The sequence below is a fragment of the Babylonia areolata genome, chromosome 9 (genome assembly GCF_041734735.1).
Source record: "Babylonia areolata isolate BAREFJ2019XMU chromosome 9, ASM4173473v1, whole genome shotgun sequence".
Taxonomy (NCBI): Eukaryota; Metazoa; Mollusca; class Gastropoda; order Neogastropoda; family Buccinidae; genus Babylonia; species Babylonia areolata.
The window spans coordinates 17,643,438-17,662,714 of NC_134884.1; the positions used below are offsets into that span (position 1 = coordinate 17,643,438).

The 19,277-nt window shown below is 40.5% G+C and overlaps 1 protein-coding gene across 1 annotated transcript; it reads right to left on the reverse strand.

Annotated features, from left to right (window-relative positions):
• On the reverse strand, positions 1–19,277 carry LOC143286099 (uncharacterized). Its single transcript, XM_076593685.1, has 9 exons — positions 18,925–19,277; positions 17,652–17,691; positions 15,946–16,061; positions 14,645–14,808; positions 13,177–13,204; positions 12,561–12,687; positions 10,889–11,197; positions 6,973–7,068; positions 1–3,692 (listed from the first exon to the last, which is right to left on the reverse strand). Exons 2-9 carry the CDS (start codon positions 17,689–17,691, stop codon positions 3,553–3,555), a joined length of 1,020 nt encoding a protein of 339 aa, XP_076449800.1. The 5' UTR covers positions 18,925–19,277; the 3' UTR covers positions 1–3,552.

Sequence of the window (19,277 nt, forward strand, 5' to 3'; positions counted from 1 at the left end):
GAACTGTTCATATCATTTATTACCCAGACAAAACACCTATGTACAAAGATCACAGAACAGTTAAACAAGACACCCTGTGTGTGTGTGTGTGTGTCTGTGTGTGTGTGCACTTGTGTGTCATGCATGTGTGTGTGTGCATACATGTGTGCATGTGCAAATGGTAAATGCTAACGCACAGGTGTATAGCTGTATGCGCATGGGTCTTTTAGTTCATGCATAAGCACATCTGTGCATATTTGTGTGTGTGTATATCTGTGCGTAAATGCATGTGCATGCATGAACATGTGCAGGGATGTTTAGTACTGGTATTTGGCAGAACTTCTAAAATATTTTTAAGGCAGAAAACATTGTTGACCTTTCTAATTTTTCAGCCAGTGGCTGAAGGTTTCGCTTCATAATTGTTACAGCTTTGTCTGATTTATGTTTCAAATAATGAAATTTAGAACTGTGGTCGAATGTAGATGAAGTTTAAGTCTGTTGTGTGTTGTCTGTTGTGTTCCACACAGTAACCTAAGATATCAAGGAATGTCAAAGATACACAAGATGTGGAGAACTGTTCAATGTTTTCTGCATCATGCCATTTGCTTTTTTTTTCAGCTTCCATTTCTTGCAAAAGCATCATGTTTTGATTTCATTGGTACTTGCTTTTATTTACATTCAGATCTGTTTGGGGAGTAATAACCAGAAAGGTCTTAAGGTTTTGAAAATTACCTTAACATTTTTTTAGCTCTGGCCATTACACCTGCCTTTTTTTTTCTTTTTTTTTTTTTTTAACAACCCCAACCTAATGCACACATAAGGGGTATGTGGAGCATGTACATGCTATGTGACTGCATGTCTGTCAATGTTCACAGAGCAAGGGAAAGACGATTACAATTCCCAAGCAGACAAAAAGAAAACGCTCATGATGTCAGAGGTAATGCAAACATCTGTTCCACAAAAACAGAAATGCACTTCTGCAGATTGACACCATCGTGGATCAAACATCACATCATCTTGGAGTATAAACAACATGGCCATGGGTCAACATTTCGCAGAATACCATCCACAAAGTTGTTGCAGAAAATATAGTGAAAACCAAGCCAGTTAATGAATGACAACAATGTCATAGCGTCACACACACACACACATGTATAACATATATATGTAATCTGCAAAAGCATTTGTATAAAAGAGGTCAAATGAAGCCCACAAGGCAAACACAGATGTCAAGAGATTTACACTCTGAATACATAAGACAATCCTAAGCTCAATTCATCTTCCACCTGTAGTACATTTCTTTAGTTGCCAAGTCGGAAACTTTCTCTTCTGCTTTGATACTGTTTGTTACTTTCAAGTGCTGCAATAAATGAATTGTAACGGTTTACAAAAAATTATTTTTACCTGTTTACAGGAATAGTTCTTCACTGTTTACAACAATTATTTATGCCTGTTTAAAGTGACAAATTTCCATTGTTTACAGTCAATGTCTTTTCAAGTACTTCATAAAGCATTTTCTATACTTTGGAGTTTGACAGTCTGACACAACACTAAATCCATCTCACACTGAGAAAGTGATTTTGTTTAAAAAAAAACCAAAAAAAACCCAACAACTGACCAACAAAGCTTTCAAAAAGGCATATCTCCATTTACCATTGATAAAATCTCACAACTGAAGCAAAGTTTCAAATCACCAATTACTGGCTAGCCAATTTACTTTTCTTTTCTTTTCTTGCAGTGTAATCACAGTTTTGCTTTCTTCTTAACTCTAATCATTCACAAATAGCTTTGCATGTGCTAGAGCTGCTTATGTGATGCAAGACAAAAAAGAAGAAAACCCAGAATTGAGCCTACAAGCACCCCACCCCCACCTCTCCTCCCAACTCCCCAACACATACACATATTCAGAATTAATGAATTCTTTTCAACATTTGTATTAATTCACATTTTTATCTCTTTCTACTGCATTTTAAAGTCAGGTCTATGAGAAGGGAAAAAAAATCACTACAGAATTATAATAAAACAAGAACAACAATATCATCATAATTATAACACAATCACAGTAATAGATGAATACAAATACCTCAATCTTACGTGCTAGACATGGCACACACAAGACATATAGTACATTCTGGTAACATACTGAAAACCTTTAACAGAAAAACACAAATCAGCCAACCAACCCATCAAAACTGAAAGACAAAAATAAAACAAACAAACCATACAAGCGACCAAAACGAACAAATGAAGGCAGACAAAACTATAAGTCATCAATGCAAAAGACACAAAGCTCCCTGGTGATCTGAACGGATCTTAAAAAAAACCAAAAAAAAAACCATGTGGCTGTTCAAACACACCTGCAAATCAAACATGAACTGTCATGTGTACACACACACACACACACACAGATGCAGAAACATGAATGAACACACATGCGCACTGTGGAGAACAAGTCCAAGTCATGTTTACAGTCTGTGAGAAAGAAAACATATCAGGCACAACATGCACGCAAATATGCATGCATGCATGCATGCACACACACAAAATGCTATATATCCAAATAACGCATACTTCACATGGCCCGCTAACAATTTCATTTTCTGGATTCAAATCAAATTACTAACAAGTTTATTTTGCTCCTTTACTTCATCCACTTAATTTTTTTTTTTCTTTTTGGTCATAAATGTATGGATTTATCTCATGGACTGACTGACCAACAAATCTGATCCATTAATAAATCAAACAGAATATGTAATTGAACAGCATCTTTCTTTTTCAGAAAGCAGTGTTTATGATTTTTACTCTATAATACTTCAAGACCTACAGATCACTGAAGGGCAGAAAACTCCTTCATCAATTAAAAGAACTGAATTTCTCTCCTCGAAAATCCTGCATGTATAGTACTCTTAACTGCTTCACAGATCCATCACCAGCAATAAATGTAGCATGAATTATATTACACAGTGGTTCACTTAAGTACACTACATAATCATGTGCTTCACTTGAGAGAAAATAATGCACCTTTGTGTCAAAACAAACAAAAACAAAAAAAAACAAAAATACTGACAACACTTAACCAAGATATGACTGAATAAATAAACTGAAGATGGCAAGAAGGGATAAAAATACAAATAACTTTGTCATAATGTCTAAAACCAGCAGCTTGAAGAAGACATAGACTGATAATCAATAACATGAAAAAATAAAAATAAAAACATTCAGTTAATTCATCATCACATCTATATAAAAAATTAAAAAAAGAAAGCTCCATAACATAGACTAATGAAAAAAATTAATTAACTGAAAAAAAAATAGCAACTATTTTAAAAAAATAAAATAAAAAAGGACAAATCTTTTTTCTTTTTTTTTTAAGTAACAGACATATTTTTCGACAGGATCAAAGCTCACCACTTCACATTCAACAGTCCCCGACAAGATCCATCACAGTACATGTGCAAGGTTAAGAGGGCTTCATGTCTGTATGGTGCAAGCACACACTACGTTAACAGCCTTGCCAGCAGGAGAGGAGACGAAGAAGAGGAGGAGGAGGAGACGTGCTGGAGCATTGTGCATCTAGAAGCTTCCAAAGCTGCCAAAACTGCCGCAGCTGCCAAAACTGCTGAGGGAGCTCCAACTTCCTCGCATGCCCCACCCCATCAGCCCTCCGCCCATCCGCGACATTCCGTAGCCAAGCGCCGCTCCTCCTATCAGACCTGCAAATTGGAATCCAGTAGTTTATATATATATTTTCTTTATTATTCGTTCCTTATCTTTTCAACTGATGGAAAGGTAATACGCACTCTCTGGCTTGTTTCATCCAACCCTTGTAAACACAATCTATAAACCAGTCAGAGGAATACAAGAAAAGGAGGAAAAAAAACATACAAACTGCATGGCAAAAACTGCAAAAACAATAACCTAAAAATAGACAATAACATCAAACAAAATAAAATAATGATAATACTCTATGCAAAAACATAGTATTCACACACGTGAAAAAAAAAGAAAGAAGGGATATGTTTTTTATATGACTGATGATGAAGGAGGAGGATGGTGATGATGACGATGTTGCTACAGAGGTCCATTTGCATTTGGGACAGCATGACAAGGCTGTACTCTATGCTAACTTTCATAATGAAGTAGCAAAGGAGCAAGAGAGAGAGAGAGAAAAGGAGACGGTGGCAAGGGAGACAGAGGGGGCTGGTGGGTGCGGGGGGAGGAGGTACAGAGAGACAGACAGACACAAGGACACTGAGAATACAAGGAAAGATAAAGAGTCCTAACATGGGATGGAATGAGACAGGACCCCTGAAAACAGAATAGCTGGCTACAAGGTGGGGTTAAACTGGTCATACACATAAAACCCACACATACCGTAAAGTTCGGTTTATAAGCCGCGACTTTTTACCCCAGCTTCAACCTCTGCGGCTTATACAATGATGCAGCTTATTTGCAGATTTTCACGATCCCGGGAGTGTCACGTTCTCGTCTATTCTTAGCTGCCCTTCAACTCACCAAAATCATGATTTCTGTCCATGAATTTTTGGATGAGCTTCAGGAGTGTGCTAACTGTTCACGTTTTATAAATCAAATCCGCACACATTAAAGCCTTCAGATCAGCATTCAGTTCAACTCTGCTCAAGCGTACACCCTCATCATTCCGAAAACGCGACGTTATACCTATGATGCAGCCTTCAAATTGAAGGCGATCGACCTAGCAGACGACAGTGCAAGCGATGAACCAGCAGCGACCTCCACCTTCATGAAGGGAAAGCGAGGCTAAGTCAGTGACAAGAAGGTGGAGGAAGCTGTGCTGGTTCTCTTCAACTCGGACTCTGAAGACGAAGATTTTAGTGGATTCAGTGAGCAGGATGACGTTGAATAAATGTGACTATCCCTAAATAATGGATCTTATTTTCGTTGTGTTTATTTATTATTTTTTTGTGGCACTAGCAGTATTTTCACTTGCTTTTCTTTGTGTTGTTTCCGCTTGTGTTTATTTCATAACCTACAGTATCGCCAGCTTTTCTTAGTATCAGTATGTGTTCCGGTACCGGAAATAAGTGCGGCTTGCAGCTTATAAACCGGTGCGGCTTATGTATGTATAAAGTTCAATTTTTTCCAAAATTTAGTGGGTGCGGCTTATATACCAGTGCGCTCAATAGACCGAACTTTACGGTACATACACATGAATGTGGGAGTAGCAGCCCAAGAAAGCAGAAGAATAATGAGACAGGAATTAACACAAGAAGAAAAAGAAGAAGAAGAATGAGCAGGAAGAGAAATTAACATGTCACAAGCAACAAAACCTGATTGTGAGTGCACAAAGTTATTATTTTGTCAAGATAGATAATGTTAAGCTAAAACATTCTCATGAATGAAGAACATTATTTTTTCTCTCTTTTTTTTTGTTTTGTTTTTGTTTTGCCTTTGTATTTTTTAAATTTTGTTCAATCTTTTTAAAACTCCGTATCAAATGAAAACAAAAATTATGAAGGTAAATATGTAACAAACTAGCCACCACAGCACAATGATAAGCATCATGGAGTGATGACTTAAGTTAGAGATCGCTAATTCAATCCACATCTGACAGGCATAACAGCTAAGTGGTTAGTGCATCAGACTTTTCAGCCTGAGAATCCTGGGTACAATCCCAGTAATACTGGCACCTTTTTAGTTAAGAAGTTTTTTTTGTTTCCGATTTTTTTTTTTAAGGTCCACAAATGTGCAGACCTCCAAATTCCTTCATTCGCTACATGTATAAACCACAAGAAGATAAAAAAAAACCCACCTAAATATCCCTCAATCCAAGCCACAATTCAGTGGGTTATGGAGACATGAATGCATCCAGCATACAAACACCTGAATACAGAATATGGCTACCCAGTGCCCAGAGTGCTACGGACTCAATGGGCAGACTGGATCCCACTCATCTGAGTCTCACCCACTTAAAAACAGATGCATCTCTGAGACTGCTGCTAAAATTTCTCGACCAGTACTATCACAGGTGTCTGTATCTCTCAGGCCTGGTTGGCACCAGGAAATGTGCCAAGAAGAACTGAGCACAACACAGTCAAGCAGTTTCAAATCACCAGAGCTCAAATCAAAGGATCATCTCCATCTATGATGATTGGACCACAACAAACACCAAAACCTGTCAAAAGTCTGAGGCCCTTCGAGAAGTACAAAAGACAGGAACAGTAAAAAAGAAAAAGAAAAGTTAACTTACAACAAACACTTGGTTAGCAATTCAATCAATGAGTAAATGACGACCAAAAAGATCTTTTATCTTTCCCCTCAACTCTCTATCTTCCTCTGCCCCAGTGCCACTCCTTCATTTCAAACCACTGACCACACACACCCAAACACTCTCTCTCCTTTACACACAGATACACACACATTCTCTCTCTCTCTCTCTCTCTCTCTCTCTTTCTCAGACACACATTCTCTCGCTCTCTAATAAACCCACACCAGCTGCCATACTGAAGTGGTTAGCATTGCAGACTGACAGCTTATAAGATGCAGGTTCAACTCTCAACAGATGTGGATTTGTTTGCTTGCGGCCAGATCCTACCCAGAATTGAGTGTGCTATGGACGTCAAAGGGAAGACTAGGACCACGCAGCCACCTATCATCCACTTTAAAGATGCATTTTCATGAGTAATGTTCATATTTCCTAACCAACACAGCAAGTGTCTGTATCTCTCTGGCCTGGTCAATGCCAGGATATCATTGTGAAAGAAAGCATAGCAGCATAGTCGTCATCATTATCTTCCTTCATCATCATCTTTCTCACACACACACAGTCACACACATACACATACACAAACATATACACTTGCACACACACACACACACACAAATACACACATTCACACCCACCCACACACACAAATACACACAAACATTCACATTCACATGCACACACACACATTCACACATACACGCACATTCACATTCACTCACACACACACACAACACACACACACTGACCCATAGCCATGTTGCCAGAATTCCCCGACAAGAAACCTCCTTTCTTGGGTTTCTGCTGAACAATGACAGTCTGCGGTGGTTGCTGGTAATAAGTTCCTGTAACACAGCAATTCTGTCTGTCATCCCTTTTCTCCATCTGTCTCTCTCATTCCTCTTTCCATCTCTCCATAATCCTTTTTTATGATCTCCATTAAATTTCTCTTTTTTTCTGACTCTCTTTCACAGAGTTTAACTGGTTTCAAATGTCACATCACGACAGTCATATCACATCTTGTTTCAATGTGTGCATCAAGAAATAACTTGTTTCAGCATTCATACCAAGACAATCATATTGTATAGAACCTGTTTCTGCATTCATATCAAGACAATCACATTGCACAGAACCTGTTTCAGAATTCATATCAAGACAATCATATTATACAGCTGTTTCAACGTTCATATCAAGATAATCATATTATACAGAACTTGTTTCAGCATTCATATCAAGACAATCATATTATATAGAACCTGTTTAAGCATTTATGTCATGACATTCATATCATACAGGTGGTCCACAGTTAAGTGGAAGCTGAACTGTTTAACTTACCAAGTTTTTGTGTGAAAAACACTCCCCAGAGCCAAATGTTTTTGACCCAATGCTCTCAGTCACACAATATGGTTACTGTAAAAACTAAACAATGGACTTGTTCACTTCAAACTCAGTCAAGGGGCAAAGGTTAGTCACTGTTCCACTCCACAAGAAAACTGGCTGCAGCTGTCAAACACTGTTACAATGTGACAAATGGCCCTTTTAACATGACCCCTCGATGTCAACTAAAGTCACCTATGTGGTGAGCTGTCTGGATGACTAATGTCACCTTTGTGGTGAACTGTCTGGTCGACTAAGTCGCGAATGTGGTGAACTGTCTGGTCGACTAAAGTCGCCAATGTGGCTAACTGTCTGGTTGACTAAAGTCACCTATGTGGTGAACTGTCTGGTCGACTAAAGTCACCTATGTGGTGAACTGTCTGGTCGACTAAAGTCGCCAATGTGGCTAACTGTCTGGTTGACTAAAGTCACCTATGTGGTGAACTGTCTGGTCGACTAAAGTCGCCAATGTGGTTAACTGTCTGGTTGACTAAAGTCACCTATGTGGTGAACTGTCTGGTCGACTAAAGTCACCTATGTGGCTAACTGTCTGGTTGACTAAAGTCACCTATGTGGTGAACTGTCTGGTTGACTAAAGTCACCTATGTGGTGAACTGTCTGGTTGACTAAAGTCACCTATGTGGTGAACTGTCTGGTTGACTAAAGTCACCTATGTGGTGAACTGTCTGGTTGACTAAAGTCACCTATGTGGTGAACTGTCTGGTTGACTAAAGTCACCTATTTGGTGAACTGTCTGGTCGACTAAAGTCACCTATGTGGTGAACTGTCTGGTTGACTAAAGTCACCTATGTGGTGAACTGTCTGGTTGACTAAAGTCACCTATGTGGTGAACTGTCTGGTTGACTAAAGTCACCTATGTGGTGAACTGTCTGGTTGACTAAAGTCACCTATGTGGTGAACTGTCTGGTCGACTAAAGTCGCCAATGTGGCTAACTGTCTGGTTGACTAAAGTCACCTATGTGGTGAACTGTCTGGTCGACTAAAGTCACCTATGTGGTGAACTGTCTGGTTGACTAAAGTCACCTATGTGGTGAACTGTCTGGTTGACTAAAGTCACCTATGTGGTGAACTGTCTGGTTGACTAAAGTCACCTATGTGGTGAACTGTCTGGTTGACTAAAGTCGCCTATGTGGTGAACTGTCTGGTTGACTAAAGTCGCCTATGGCAGTGAAAAGGTTGAAATAAATGAAATTCTATGAAGGGGCCGTAAATAAATACAGGAATTTTAAAACAATTCTTACATCAATATTTAGATACTGTGTCAGGAAGACCGTACTGTTGCTGACTCACACACGCCTATCCCAAAATCGTACCATAAGGTACAGTTGATGTAAAAAAAAAAAAAAACATAAGGAACAAACTGAAATTTTGAAGAACTTTCAGGGACACAATATACTGTTATAAATGTGATGCTGTTCAAGGTTCTTCTTCATCAGTCTCACACATTTGCTAATGATGGGTGCAACAACTGAGTGGTTAAAGGGTTGGACTTTTTTTTTTTTTTCAATTAAGGGTCCCAGGCTTGAATCCTGATCACAGTGCTTGGAGAGTAAAAGTTTCAGACTGTCTGTATCTCCCGGGTCAACAGATGTGCGGTCCTGCTAGTGCTTGAACCCTCATTCATGTGTATACATGTGCAGAAGATCAAATATGTAGGTTACAGATCCCGTACTCTGTGTCAGCATTCAGTAAATTGTGGAAACAAGAACATAAACAGCATGCACCCCCCCCCCCACACCCTCCTCCGAAAATGGAGTATGACTGCCTACATGGCGGGGGTGAAAACAGCCATACATGTAAAAGCCCGCTCATGTATACTAGTGAAACATGGGATTCACAGCCCACCAACAAAGAAGAAGAATACATGTGATAATAATTTTAATCTCATGTTAATATTGATATTAGCATTATTTTACTATATTATGTACTGTTTGTTTATTTGTTTTATTTCATTATTTCATTACTTACTGTTTATGAATGTTATTTGATACAAGTCACAATATGGTTCATCAGCCGTCGTGATAAAATTAAAGTGCAACGTTGTGAGCACAGTATAAGCTTTAAGCTTGTTGATGCTCTTTTGTCATTCACTGCATTGTAATCATGTGTATTGTTGAATAATTAAAGATTATTTAAACCAAGAATACATGTTCACTTATGACAGCAAGCCATCTCTTCATGTGAGTGTACACACTTTATGAATCACAACTTCCCATCCACCATCAGCTTTGTCCACCCTTGATTTATCTTATTATTGTCATTATCTTATTTTGTGTGTGGGTGTGCATGTGCGCTCGTGTGTGTGTGGGGGGGTAGGGGAAGCAGTTAAGAATCTTTTTTTTTATCTGGTTGGTTGTCCTTTTTTTTCTGTTGTAAAAGATCCAGAACACCTGGAACAGTCATCGATCTGGAACTATCAGTAAGTGTGGACGCGCTGAGGAGGAATAATGTAGAAATGGATGAGGTATTCGTCCGAGACAAAGATTTATTGTTCAGTGGCACATGTGCACTACTTTGGGTACTTTTGGTGAGACCGCGATTTAGCCCTTGTCTTGATTGGCTGCACATTTTGTAAAAACAGTTCAGAAGTGAACTTTTATTTTGAAATGGAAAATTGTGCATTTGCATGGGACGGGAATGTCAGACCCCTGCCGGAGTCTGCAATAGTGGGTCACGTATGTGTAATTAAATGGAAAATTGTGACCTAGTTTTAGTGTCACTCCTTTTTGAGCCGCAGGCCCACACAGTTGGGGTTCTGCTGCCTCTTGTCTCTTGCTGGTCAGGGTACCAGTGATGTGGCCTTGTGGAACCTCAGCGTTTCCTACCTGCCCTGGGTCCATAGGAGGCCCTTGGAGCTGATAGCTCATTCACTGAGACTGGAGGGGTCCAGTCGGGAATTTTTGCCACCTGTGGTTTCAAGGAAGTGTGACTTGGAATGTCTGTCAGAAAGCTTGGAGGGATGACTAGAAGAGCCGCTTGATTAAGGTCAATGTTTATCTATTACAGGATTTATTTCAAGATTTACTTTTCTGAAAGAATGTGTGTGTGCCTGGAATGATTAGAAGTATTTTGTTACATTGAGTAATAATCATAAAGAGGGAACGTCATACCTACTTCTGTCTGTCTATTGGTGCGCCTTCTGAGTGAATGGAGTGATACGTGACTGTGGAGTATGACAGGAACAGTCAACAATTTTTTTTTTCTTCTTCTTTTATTAACAAATACAGCTGTTCCGGAGCGGCAGGCAGGCATGCTTTAGTGACTGACCTTGAGGAGCGTAGTACTGCTGCTGGGGGTAGGCGCCAGGCCGAGGGGCGTACTGCTGTTGGGCAGGGTAGTACTGCTGTTGAGGGTAGGTCGCCGGTGGCGGGGCCTGCTGAGGGTAGCCACCCGGGGGCTGGTAGTACGCCTGCTGAGGGTAGGCCCCTTGTTGAGGGTAGCCTGGCTGTGGAGCGTAGCCGGGCTGTTGAGGGTAGGCACCTTGCTGAGGGTAACCTGGCTGTGGAGCATAGGCCGGCTGCTGGGCGTAGACTGGCTGGGGAGGGACCGCTGAGGGATGAGGCATCGGTGGTCCCGCTTGAAACACGGATGAAACGCAAGTGTTCAAACGATTCATTAATATGCTGCTTAGCGCTTACCTTGTGAAGTGTCCATGTGCATGTGTGTGAATGATAGGTATGTACAGCATTTTTATTTCTAAACGAGATTTAGCGCTTTGTAAACACCACTACGGTTATTGTTATTCTTCAATTTCTTCTCCTTCTTCAGCGCTGATACTGATATGGCCCTGTGTAGTCAGATGGGCTACACGCAACAAAATATACCATTAGCTGTAGAAGCAGTAGCATTACTATTATTATCATCTTCATCAATCATTATCACCACCATCATCATCATTATTATACTGTACCTGCAACACATACGCCCAAGACAGAAACAGTTGATCAATAAAACAAGTGAAATTCCTTTCTCTGTTCCAATATATTTCCTCATAATGCATAAGTTCCTGTTAAAAAAATACATAGTGCTTCTTTTCCAGTGAAACAATCACACATCTTTCCAGTAAACATGAATAAATTGTTCATTATTACCATTCCACAGGCAGACAAGAATCTCCTTTGCTTCTTCATTAAATGAATATAGCAAGACTTCACAAGCAAAATTTTCCTTATTTATGAATCAAAGAAAAAAGGTTTTACACGTAAACAAGAAATCTCTGCATAATAGAAATCGCTCACCTGAGAGAGAAACAGAAAACAAGCAGAACTCCTTCATCTGTTTCAATAATACACCAACTGATTCCTCAGGATGTTCAGCCGTCTAACTCTGCTAATTACTGTTCAAAGGCTCTGCTAGATCCTAGTGTGATTTCCTCATGAACCCAACTTCTATGCATAAGCATATATGCCCTCATAGATACCCACACACAGACCCACTAGTACATACCTGATACCCACACACAGACACATTGGTACACACCTGATACCCACACGGACACACTGATACACACCTGATACCCACACACAGACACATCGGAACACACCTGATACCCACACACAGACACACCGGTACACACCTGACACCCACACACAGACTCACCGATACACACCTGATACCCACACACAGACACGCCGGTACACACCTGATACCCACACACAGACACACCGATACACACCTGATACCCACACACAGACACACCGGTACACACCTGATACCCACACACAGACTCACCGATACACACCTGATACCCACACACAGACACACCGGTACACACCTGATACCCACACACAGACACAACGGTACACACCTGATACCCACACACAGACACACCGGTACACACCTGATACCCATACACAGACACACCGATACACACCTGATACCCACACACAGACACACCGGTACACACCTGATACCCACACACAGACACACCAGTACACACCTGCCATCCCATCAAAGCCCACGGCGGGAGCAGGACCACCAGGGTAGGGGGGCGGGGCGGATGACACAGGCTGTGCCTGCTGCTGTTGGACTGGAGCCGATGCTTCCTTTTGAGGTGGGGGCGGCAACTGTCAACACGCAGACAACATTGTGTCATACGGACAACCTGCTTTGAAACCACACTGTTCTCTCTCTCTCTCTGTGTTTATGTTATGCTTTTGTACTGCGTGTCCGTTACATTTCCCCCTTCTCTTGAGAGCAGGATGAAAACAAGCTATTTGTGCTTATTCATTTTTTTCCCCCTCAATAAGAAAGGTTCATTTGTTTGTTCGTTTTTTTTTTTCGTTTTTTCTCTCTCTTTTTATCTCACAGTCAACAACACACAAACACACCAACACAGACACACACATACATACACATCGGCATATACACACACATACATACCTACACCCATATACATCTACAGTGCACACACACACACACACACACACATACACATGCACGTTCATTCACATACGCATACATGTAGTGACATTCAAACACACACACACACACACAAACTAAAACAGACAAAAACAACAACAGTCTACAAAACATTCCTAACCAATAATACATACCACTTTGCAGATGGCATCCATCCAAGCGCTGAAAAAAAAACACAAACCATCACATGCTTTTCAGTTCAATGATGAAAACATACTGTCAAAAAGAAGGTTAATCACTGTTATACACATAATAACCCTTTTTGGGAATGGTGAATGTAATATTCATGGCAGTAAACCTCCTCATCCTTCATCGGATCTGTAGAAAAACAACAACAAAAAGTCTCAAGCAAGCATTCAAACACACATCACAATGACTGACTTGACTGCACTCCTCCTTCAGCTGCAGCCATCTCCTATCATATCTCCCTTGAACTGCAGTCATTTCCCATCACATCTCCCTTCAGCTGCAATCATCTCTCATCATATCTCCCATCAGCTGCAGTCATTTCCCATCATATCTCCCTTGAACTGCAGTCATTTCCCATCACATCTCCCTTCAGCTGCAATCATCTCCCATCACATCTCCCTTCAACTGCAGTCATTTCCCATCATATCTCCCTTCAGCTGCAGTCATTTCCCATCCTATCTCCCTTCAGCTGCAATTATCTCCATCATATCTCCCTTCAGCTGCAATCATCTCCCATCCTATCTCCCTTCAGCTGCAATCATCTCCATCATATCTCCCTTCAGCTGCAATCATCTCCAATTACATTTCCCTTCAGCTGCAGTTATTTCCCCTCCAATCTCCTTTCAGCTGCAATCATCTCCCATCCTATCTCCCTTCAGCTGCAATCATTTCCCATCCTATCTCCCATCAGCTGCAATCATCTCCCATCCTATCTCCCTTCAGCTGCAATCATCTCTCATCATATCTCCCATCAGCTGCAATCATCTCCCAACCTATCTCCCATCAGCTGCAATCATCTCCCATCATAACCTCCATCAGCTGCAATCATCTCCCATCCTATCTCCATTCAGCTGCAATCATCTCCCATCCTATCTCCCATCAGCTGCAGTCATTTCCTATCACATCTCCCTTCAGCTGCAGTCATTTCCCATCCTATCTCCCTTCAGCTGCAATCATCTCCATCATATCTCCCTTCAGCTGCAATCATCTCCCATCCTATCTCCCATCAGCTGCAATCATCTCCCATCCTATCTCCCTTCAGCTGCAATAATCTCCCATCATAAGTCCTTTCAACTGTAATCATCTCCATTGTATATACCTTCTGCTGCAATCTCCCATCATATCTCCCATCAGCTGCAATCATTTCAATTATATCTCTCAACAGCTGCAATCATCTCCCATCATATTTTCCAGTAGATACAGTTATCCACAACTCGGGAGAAGTACTGTTTGCCACTACCTTAGATGCAACCAAAACGCTTCGCCCCATCCCTTCCACCCAGAACACACACAGAGGTGATTATTCACCATATCTGATGACACGTGCATGCAATTCATACCCTGACCCACACCTACCGGTACCACAGCCCACACCCCCACCTCCCTAACCCTCTTCCCCTGTGCGACACTCACTGCAGGTCTTCTTCACTGTCTGCCAGGAACCAGTGGATTTTCGCTTTGCTAGATGGCTTCTGGGGAATGGCCAAAACCTTGTTGATGCTCTCCCCTCTGGGAGGGTCCGGACGGTCATGCATGCCATTTGTGTACTGGCCGTAGGCAAACCATTTCTTCACCTCCTGTAGTATTAAGATCATGATGCATTGTGAGACAGGTGTATTGTGTATGGTCGTGCCATTTCCTCACCTGTGTTACACCATTACGATAGACATATATGCATGCAACCAAATGTATTATGTAATGTTATTACTCCATCACCCCTTACACACACACAAACACACACGCACATGCACACACACACACAACCAAAACCCCTTTTGGAAATGGAGAATGTAAATGACATTTCAACACAAAGAAAATTAAGTAAGGATGAATCTAATATATTAATTATTAGTTGCTAAAACACACACACACACACACACACACACACACACACACACACACACACTTGATACTTATCAATTCACCCCTCACAAAACAGTAAAAGGCTGCCTATGAAGCACTGACAGGGTAAAAATGATCATAAACATAAAAGCCCACTTGCACATACACATATACACAAATTAAATGGGAGTTACAGTCCATGAATGCAGGTGAAGAAGACACTTATCGGATACCGCCTGTTCACAAGCATTGAATTATCAGGATTGGCATCAGAAAAAGAAAAACTTTAGTTTGAACCAAAATGACTGGACCAAGAAATATTTCAACAGAAATTATATATATATATATATATAAACTGATCTATCTAGCTGACACAGAACATGCTGATTTGATCTAATGACAACAAGCCCACCCCTACCCCCACTCAACCACCTCCCTCCTCCTCCCCTCCCCCAAAAAGAAAATCACTGAAACTTAATATATACTGACACAGCCCAAGGGAGCCCCCCTAAAAAGCACACACACACACACACACACACACACACACACACACACACACACACACAGTGCCAATTGTTGTGTCATATGCATTCTAGATATTCATGAAATTTATGGACTTCTGGAAATATTGTATTAATACAATCAATATTGTATCAATTCAACTGGTGGCACGTTTTTCGTAACCAATGTTAGTAAACAGACCTCCAATAAAAAAAATATCATCAAAAACTCAACTTATCCTCTTACATATAATTTGGTGTCTTGAACAAATCCTCACCCCTCAACATAACACCATGTTAATACAGCCAAGGGGAGAGGAAAAAAACACAAACGAAAAATACAGAGCACCATCACTGGTCTGTGAGACTTACAAACATGTTGATGGTGCCCATAGGGGAGCTGTCCCCTTGCTTCTTGAACACCACCAGGTTGGTGTCCTGGTACAGAACCACCCACACTCTGTTCCATCCTCCTGATATGATGCTCTCTGCAAAACAAGACACTGGTGCTCATAGTACTGGTCACTGATGTGTGCATCCACTCATCCAGACAAGCTGTTGGTGGGACTGTTTTGGGAAAAGGATGTCCTCATGAAGGTACACACATGCACACACACACACACACACACACACACACACACACACACACACACACATTCACTCTCTCTCTCTAACTCTCGGCTCTAACCAATACATTTTACCACATACCCGAATTGATATGTTCAAAACTTAGTTTTGCATTTTCAAGTGCATCCCTATGGAACTCCCTTCCTTTGCACATACAAATGGGCAGTTCTCTACCTATTTTCAAATCAAGTCTGCATAAATATCTTCACCTCTTCCAACAGTAAATAACTGATCTTTGAATTACTGTAGGCAGTAACAAAGAGGTCAGCTATGTCTTATTTACTGTATCAGTTATTGTTGCTGTTGTTGTCGTTGTTCTTTTCTTGCTTTCTCATTTCATCTTGTTTTGTTTTGCTTCTTTTGTTCTTTTCTTTTTCCTCTTTTGTTTTTTGTTCTATTTTTTATGCATGCATAAATCTCTCACCTCATCTGCTAGGCAGATGCCTGACGGCAGCATAACCCAATACCCTTGTCAGGCCCTGAGTGCATGCTTATATATCTATGTACCTGTCAAAGTGGATTTCTTTTTACATAATTTTGCCTGAGGACAACACCCTCATTGCTATGTGTTCTTTTTGAGTGCGCCAAGTGCGTGCTGCACATGGGACCTCAGTTTATCATCAAATACTAAAGACTAGATGCTCAGTTTGATTTTCCAGTCAATCTTAGGAGAAAGGGCGAGAGCGGGATTCAACCCACACCCTTACAGACTCTCTGTACTGGCAGCTTAATCATTCTGCCATCTGCCTCCTGGTGTGCTACTCTTTGGAAATGATGACCTTATCAAGACACACACACAAACACACAATCCCTCTCTCTCCCTCTCTCTCTCTCACTGACAGACAGATGTACATCATATGTGAACAGACACACAGAGCATACAAATAAACAGACATACACACAAAAATAAATCTTTAGAATTTTATCTATTATACCTTTCTTTCTGAGCTGAAAAATGTCTTCCCCCACAACACACACTCATTCCCCAAGTTTATTATAAAAAAAAATAATAATAATAAAATAATAATAATAATAATAAAAGACCCGAAAAAAAAAAAAAAAAAGAATCAACAAATTCCTTGAAAATTCTGTCACCTTCAAGTTCAATGTCAATTTAATTATTTCAAAATGTATGCATACACATACATGATACATATGCTATAGTATAACTGCATCATGTTTTACACTGATTGCACTGATACTATCGACACATTCAACATTACATACGCTATAGTCATAGATACATATTATATGCACATATGTCTACATCCTCAGTACATGTATGTATACATATATAAATGCTAACACATCATGAAGTATACATGTACACACATTCATTATTCTTATTGCAATTATCATAAGCAACAAGAAATCATTGTTTTCATACAAAAAATGTCAAACACAATAAGCTTTGACAAGTAAATCTTCTGTCTACACTATAGTCAACTCACTGCTGTGTTTTCTGAGGTATCCAGACTTGACCAGACTCATCTGAAATTTGAAAGGAAAAAAAAAAAAGATTTAGAGTATACACAGAATCACAGAACAAGAAAGCGCACACTCACACACATACACACAGGCATGTGCACAAGCATGCACACACACATGCGCACACACAGAGAACACATATAATAATGTATGTGTGACTATCTATATTTTTATGTGTGTGTGTGCAAACATACACTAATACATTTCAGATGTCTCAATACAATCTGAAAAAATCTGAGTGATGCATATTTTAATCAATGAAAATATATCACTATCACTATATTTTATACCAATGTGTGAATATCATGTGCAACTTTTTTTTTCATTTGCTTAAATCTCAGTGCATCATGCTTCAAATATCATTATTACCAGCATTAGTTTTGTATGTCTCACCATTACTTTAACAAAGTTCCCTGGTGCCTATCAACTTTGAGAAAGCCTGTCACTTGGTCAATAGATGGCGTGTGTGTGTGAGTGAATGTGTGTGTGTGTGTGTGTGTGGGTGTGTGTGTGTGTGACTGTGAGTGGGTGAGTGAGAGTGTGTGTGTGTGTGTGTGTGTGTCCACCCCATCGAAGGAAAATTGCCAAGTGTACAATAGTTCTAAAATTTCCTCTACAATATGAATATGATTATGATGTGTTCAGAAGAAGCTGATGTGCTCATCTGCACAATCATCTACAACATCAACACCAACACCAACAGCTGCCTGATCCATGATAGCAACTTGAACTACTATTGTCTATTCTTTAGACTCTGCTGACAAGTGTGTTCTGATCTCAATGCTGTACAAAATGTACACCAATCAAGCACACTGTCCAAACCTCAAAAGGAAACATAGGCCACTGCCCACAACCAACAGATTTCCATCATCACCACCAGAACACTGTACAGAGGCTCTTCATTTTTACCTAGAACAATCATAGACTGCAACTGCCTGCCCCAAGTAGCTGTGGAGTCCAAAACGCTTGACACTTTTGTGTCATGGGTCTCCAAGCAGTAAACACTTCCAGTGCCCCCCACACCCCGATCCCCTAACCTCCTGTCCCTCCTCATGAACAGCAGTGGAATGATGCCACCTTCACCTCTACCTCTTCTTCACATCATCAAGGAACACCAACTACAAAAAAGTAGTAGCGACCCGACCCGACCCCCCCCCCCCCCCCGTTTTAGGTGTCAGATTAATCAATTCATATGATTGTGGGCCCTAAACAATGAAGAAGAAGAATCATGCTTACCGTGTGACAGCTGTGATTTGACAATTGACTGTGTATACCTTGGAGTAGTAGTAGAAACTAAAACAACGATCAAACTAACAGCGCATCACTCGACTGTTGCAAAGATCCTGTTTAACAGGCCTTGTGAAGTTCCTGTGTTGATGACTCGGTTACTTACGCTTGTTGCGAAATTAATCGAGATGGTGCCCCACCTTTTCAAAAGCTGACTAATAATCACACATGAAAAGACTTTCAGAAAACCTATCGTCGCATACAAACATATACTAGTAAAGTGCAAATGACAGGACAACGCAATAATCTGTGATTTCTACTTCTTGGCAGAAAATCAGAAGATGGTGTCCAAAACATTAAAC